Source organism: Salvia hispanica, chromosome 1, assembly GCF_023119035.1.
Source record: "Salvia hispanica cultivar TCC Black 2014 chromosome 1, UniMelb_Shisp_WGS_1.0, whole genome shotgun sequence".
NCBI classification, from domain to species: domain Eukaryota; kingdom Viridiplantae; phylum Streptophyta; class Magnoliopsida; order Lamiales; family Lamiaceae; genus Salvia; species Salvia hispanica.
Window position 1 is genome coordinate 30873171 of NC_062965.1, and position 5969 is coordinate 30879139.

The window sequence follows — 5969 nt, forward strand, 5'->3', positions numbered from 1 at the left end:
CTGATTACAGCATCTCGAATCACCTCTCTAGCTTTACCCATCTCATCATTTTGCTGCTTCTTCTCCGACTCCTCTTTTCTAGCCTCCATCATTTTTGCAACTCTTCCAATCCATTATGAGATTGATTATCATTTATATAGATCAATATATGCATTATATATAATCTTATTTGGTGGGTCAAGTTATAGGATGATTCAGTGAAACGTGTCTTCACCACCACAAAACATGCATATCAACTCTGCTCTAACTTACACGTTGCGTTAAATTGATACAACAGGAAATAATAAAATTATTATTCAGTCTCTATTTCTAATGTACACTATCTCTATTTGCATAATTCCAATAGATTAATGTAGATAACTAATTTTAAATGATGGGCATTGTTTTCTTGGGGAGAAATGATGAATAATTCGTGTCACTGCGTTGGCGCGTATGCGGCACTATTCATGCTTCCACAGCAGACGACGTTCCTCTTGCGCATTTTGTCGAACACTTTGTGAGCACTCACGAAACTTTGAGTAAATATTGCTCACCCTGCTCCTCTCCTCAAATTCGATTCCGCCATTTTTGCATTTGCAGACAAAAACTAAAATGGAAGAGAAGGAGAAGAGGAGTATTTCCTTTCTCAATTTTTATGCTTCAATTTTTTCTGCAAGTGTGGGCTGCTAACCTTATTTTAATAGGATGTACCAGAGGTGAAGCGCGCCGTACAATAGTCAATGCATTGCTAAACCCTAACGTGCATTTAAATCATTATTTATATAATATAAATAGAAAGAGGAAGAAAAACCCTTCTCCGTCGACTGGGAAGTTTCCTCATTGCATTCAAACCAGCACCGGAACCTTTCCACTTCCACACCAATGGCCCAGTTGAACCCCGAAGACGACTCTATATTGATCTTCTCTGTCGCGCTCTGGCTCCAAAACAAGGGCTTTTCCAAAGTCCTCAAACGATTCTGCACCGCAGCTCAAATTGAGGTATGCATATGCTGCGTTGTCGATTAAAGAAAGAAAGATTAATTTGGTGTCTTTAAGTTAAATTCATTCTTGGTGGATAATTTGTTTGTTGATTTTGGAATTGTTTGCTTCACTGTGATACTCGAAAGTGTGCCTATAGTTGACCCTTGTTCATTTTTTTGGTGGAAGGGTGAGGATTGGAAGGCCAAGGCACTTAATTTGAATGAGATTTTCACTAAATATCAGGAGATTAGGTAAGAGAATTCATTATGTTAACATTCAGGGTCTTTTATATACTTCAATACAAACCAAAACTTCATCTTGATTGGCCTCCCACGTGGTTTCTTTTCCTCTCTGCTTGTAATGTTATGTTTGTTCCTTCTCTAAAGAATTTGTATTCATGCTGCTATCATTGTCTTTCTGTGCAGCACTAGTGCCTGCAATGACTTGAAATTTCAGGTGAAGCAAGGTATTCTTTATGGATGACTTCATGTTTGTTCCACATATTGTCATTCTGATTATTGGATGATTGAATTTTGAATGGCATAGCTAATAAAAGCTGTTCTCTCTTTATGTCCAGAAGAACCGGTGGCTGATGTGGCAGAAAAAACAGCAAATGGTTCAACTGCTGGGGAAATTAAAGGCAAGAAGAAGAACAAAAAGAGCAAGAGTGACACTAAAGTCAATGAAAGTGAAGAAACACTTGAAGATACAGCCGTGGCCGAAAAGTTAAATAAATCACATGAGAATGGCAACGAGGATGAAAGTGGTAAGGCATCAAACAAATCCAATGATGTTAAAATGCCTGAATTAGCAGAGGATCAATCAACTAAGAAACCAAAAGAAAAGAAGAAGAAAAGCAAGTTGGCATCACAGTCGCTGGATGCTGATGTGCCTGAAGTGAAACAAGAAGCTGTATCATCTGAAAATGCTGAGGCTACAGAAGATGGGACTGATGAATCTAAAAAGGCTTCCAAGAAAAGAAAAAGAATGCTTCCTGATGAAACCGAAAAGAAGTCTGGTGAGGAAGTAGCAATTGAAGAATCAAAATCTAAAAAATCAAAATGTCTTGAAGAAAGCAAAGATGTCCCTGAAGCCAATGGCCATGCTTTTGAACAAGCAAACACTGATGCTTTTGAAGGGGATTTGATGACTGTTTCTGCTAACAGTAATGAAATGGGTAAATCAAGTCAGAAAAAATCTGCAAGCAAACAACCCAAAAGTTCTGAGGTATGTCCATGTCTGTGTTTCTACGTAATGTAGTAGTAATAATTAGGACATTTATGTGTCATTGTGCAGTGAATGTAAATATGGATGTCACAAAATCATTTAAGCTAGTAGTATATATGTAAGCAAAGATTATATTTTGAACCATGAAGGTGCATCTCTTGTACTAATAGTAGTATAACTGTAAAGATATTGTATCTCCCTATGCCACACTTTTAATACCTTTCAAAATTCAAATTAAAGTAATTAGGAAGATGTGGTTGTTATTTATCCTAGAATTTCATTCATACAAGGTTTGTGTCAATTTACTTGTTCAGATGTTTGTGCTTGATGGCTCATGCACATTCAAAATGTGAGTTACAAACTTTCACGTTGTTCTCTTGTCTTCTAGATCTGGTGGTATCTTATGCATTTTCTTTTGTATTTTCTTGGATGCTCATGTACTGTTTGAGCAGCTCAAAATGTGTGTGTATGATTCAAGTTTTGCTTGTTGTCCATGTTGAGAAAGTTTGATGCTGTTCTTAAAGAACAAATGGGTTATATTCTCAAAATAAGTTTGATTTTCATTGCAGCCAACAACAGCGAAAGCATTCCAAAGAGTGAAGATTGATGAGGTAGAATTTGTTGATGACAGACTTCAAGACAATTCTTATTGGGCAAAGGTTTGTGCTTCCTTGCTTCATTGGCTGATTATATGTTGTGCATGTCTTTGTGTGCTTGTTTTTGCTAGAGTAACTATATCTTCTTGTGATATAAATGCCATGTGTTCATATTGTCATGTTTATCCAACAAAAATGTCTTCAAAAGGTTTGATTGATTGTGGTGATAAAATTACGGAATAGCATGAGGGTTTCATTCCTACTTATGGTTTTGGTATGTTGGGTCTAGAAATCCTCAATTGACTGCCCAATTAGTATTAACTATCTTCCCCTTCTTTAATCAGATTGACACATTTCAATTGTCCTCAATCAAGTACATTGTCATTGCCATTAGGAATTTTTACCAGGCACCTCCTTCATTTGTCCATTAATTAGCTCTTTGGATCTCAAAGTTGAAATATTGACATGAAGTCGTGGAAGCATTTCAGTCATAATTATACAATCAGCTACCTTATCATTATTGGAATTTTATACTATATAAATAGAAACCAACATATATATGTATTAAAATTTTATGGTTTGTCTGGATTCTTGCTTAATCCATTTCTCTGTGAGTTAATGGTGCACTACATGGTATTTTTTCCTTTTTCAAAACATACAAACTTTTTGCTGAAGCTCTGTTTTCATTTAGCTTTTGTTTGTAATTTTGAAAAAGTTAGGTGATTGCAGAAGAAAGTGGCACATAATTGTACAAATCTGTAGTTGAAGCTCTAGGTTCATTTACCTTTGTTTATAAATTTCAACCAAGCTAGATGATTGCAAAAGAAAGCGGCACAAAATTCTATTTTTGTTGACTTCTGTGGTAAGAATCAAATGTGATTATCTTTTGTCGTTGATATGTATTTCATATGTTATTCATTGCAGGATGGTGCAGAAACTGGTTATGGTGCTAAAGCACAAGAAGTCCTGGGACAAGTCAAGGGAAGGTGTGGTTTTGTTTCTATTGAACATTTATCAACTAGAGTTTCCTGAGATAACAGATGATGTAGTGTTTTCTTGGGGTTTTATTTTTTCTTTTCTTTAGCTGGGTTTGGGAGAGGTGAATAATGAATAATTTTTTTAATCTTTAGAAATTAACTAAATTGCAAAGCAAATGGAAACACATTTGGTGAATGAACATCATACAGAGCACTCAAAAAATATAATTTGGTAAATGAAATCAATGTAGTGCTCACGCTTCATCTCAGGTAGTCCTATGTTCCTGTGTCTAGATAGCAGTCAAGGTTAAAGATAAAAGCAGAATTTGGATATGTTTTGGTGTGGATTTGAGGATGTTTTCTATGAGAAAAGTATAGATTTGAGGATGTGTTCTATGAGAAAAGTATAGATTTGAGGATTTTTCAATGAGAGAAGTACAGATTTGGGGATGTGTTTAATGAGATAATTGGAATTTGGATGTGTAGATTTGAGGATGTGTTTGATGAGAAAAGTATAGATTTGGGGATGTGTTTGATTAGAAAAGTTAATGGGATTTATTGGAAGTATCCGGAAACAAAGCTGCTCCCCACGCATCAATTTTCATGTCTTTGGCTGCCCAAAATCTCACCATGGTTGTTGTTATCATTGAATAGTATTCTCTTTGGTTCTTTGTAGGAGTGCATACTTTTCCCTGCTTAATTTGAGTTCTGGAAATCTTGCTTTTGATTTGATTCTGATCCTACATAAGGTTCACGTACTGTATAATGGAGTATTGGAGTAAATGATATCATGTCCCTCTTGCTCTGTCGTGTGTAGGGGCTTTCGTCACGAGAAAACTAAGAAGAAGCGTGGTAGCTACAGAGGAGGACAAATCGACCTGCAATCACACTCCGTGAAGTTCAATTATTCTGATGAAGAATGAAACATGCATGTGAGGCTTTGAACTCATTGTCCATTTTTGATCCCATAATTGGGAAGTCAGTTTTGAGGGCTCCTTTTTTATCCCATAATTGGGAAGTCAGTTTTGGTGTTGTCCTATATTACGATTCAATGTGTAATGGCACCATTCTTAGCAGATATTTGGTTATGATTTTATTCTCCCCTTTATTTATTTTTTCTTATCTTCTGTGGTCAACTAAAACTATGGAAGGTATATATTCTAGTACACTATAAACAGTGTTTAAAGTTTATTCTTCCTCATTTGATTATGGAATGTGACCAACTCTAGGTAGGTTTCTCCACTCAAATGCTCAAATGTTAATTGTAGCGTGGTGTCTTCCATCCTTGTTCACCTTTTCTATTTTATTTTATTTTATTTTATTTTTAGAGGAAACTAAAATGATGTTGATTTTGGCTTTTGATCATGAAAAAAATGGCGTGGGTGGTGCATAGCTTTAAAGTAAATCGTACTCGATTGGAGGGGTCTGTTTCAACTTTCGCCAGAAAAAAGTTTGTAAGAACGCTATAACATTTTACTTGGATGCCCAAATTGGTACGAATTGGAGATGACACGAAATATGTAGTTGGTAAAGTATAAGAGAAAAAGGGAAATCATGTCTGTTTCTATGGGCTGGACATAATATACATAATTGTTATAATTTGCATGAAAAAATTTATTTGTTAAAGTTAAGAAAAAAAACAAACTAAGCTTGAATTGGTTCATATTTGTAAAAATTGATTATGTTAATAACAATAAAAAGTAGTAGTACTAGTACATAAGATTTTTAAAAATGATGTAAATTATTTTTAGAAAAAGGGTTAGGTTAACATGTACTAATGTTAATATTTTGCCTTTTAATGAAAGCGTCATCAAGTATAATTCTAAATTTGATGCCCGGATTATTAACTTTTTAATAATATTGTCCCTATTTATATAAAATTCATTCTTTACAAAGTTCAAACACATGTGACAAATTTAATATTTTTAAAAAAATACCAAAAAAAAAAAATGAAATTAACATACCGATATATTTTTATAAAGACGGATAAGAACATTGAGTGTGAACATTGGGTGTTAATTAATGTTCATGCTAGCCACTACGGAGTCTTAATAGTAGTTTCCAAATTTCATATAATGAGCTTTAGTTGAGTTGGCAACCGGCGTTTAGGCCTGCAATTATTATTTTGAAATTTGTTTTGATTTTACTAGTCAATGTGCATTACTTTGCAGGTCAATCTCATATGTAAAGTATCTCAAACACTTAGAGA

The 5969-nt window shown here is 34.6% G+C and overlaps 1 protein-coding gene across 3 annotated transcripts; it reads left to right on the top strand.

Moving 5' to 3' along the window:
- Positions 1 to 383: 383 nt before the first annotated feature.
- On the top strand, positions 384 to 4856 carry LOC125200882 (nucleolar and coiled-body phosphoprotein 1-like). Of its 3 annotated transcripts, XR_007172799.1 has the most exons (8): positions 385 to 978; positions 1147 to 1211; positions 1386 to 1426; positions 1538 to 2187; positions 2757 to 2846; positions 3708 to 3769; positions 4578 to 4743; positions 4784 to 4856. XR_007172799.1 is itself a non-coding variant. In XM_048098696.1 (7 exons), the coding sequence occupies exons 1-7, from the start codon at positions 862 to 864 to the stop codon at positions 4681 to 4683; spliced, it is 1128 nt and encodes a 375-aa protein (XP_047954653.1). In that variant the 5' UTR covers positions 384 to 861; the 3' UTR covers positions 4684 to 4856. The 3 variants fall into 3 exon arrangements, 2 of the variants coding, with proteins under 2 accessions (XP_047954653.1, XP_047954651.1); XM_048098696.1 differs by having other exon boundaries at positions 384 to 978; positions 1541 to 2187; positions 4578 to 4856; XM_048098694.1 differs by having other exon boundaries at positions 386 to 978; positions 4578 to 4856.
- Positions 4857 to 5969: the final 1113 nt, after the last annotated feature.

What these genes read in the sequence shown, in the direction of transcription:
- LOC125200882 (XM_048098694.1), top strand. Translation starts at nt 862, where the DNA reads ATGGCCCAGTTGAACCCCGAAGACGACTCTATATTGATCTTCTCTGTC. An exon ending in AACAACCCAAAAGTTCTGAG is followed by an intron (nt 2,188 to 2,756) that starts GTATGTCCATGT and finishes TTTTCATTGCAG; the next exon opens with CCAACAACAGCGAAAGCATT. An exon ending in ACAATTCTTATTGGGCAAAG is followed by an intron (nt 2,847 to 3,707) that starts GTTTGTGCTTCC and finishes TATTCATTGCAG; the next exon opens with GATGGTGCAGAAACTGGTTA.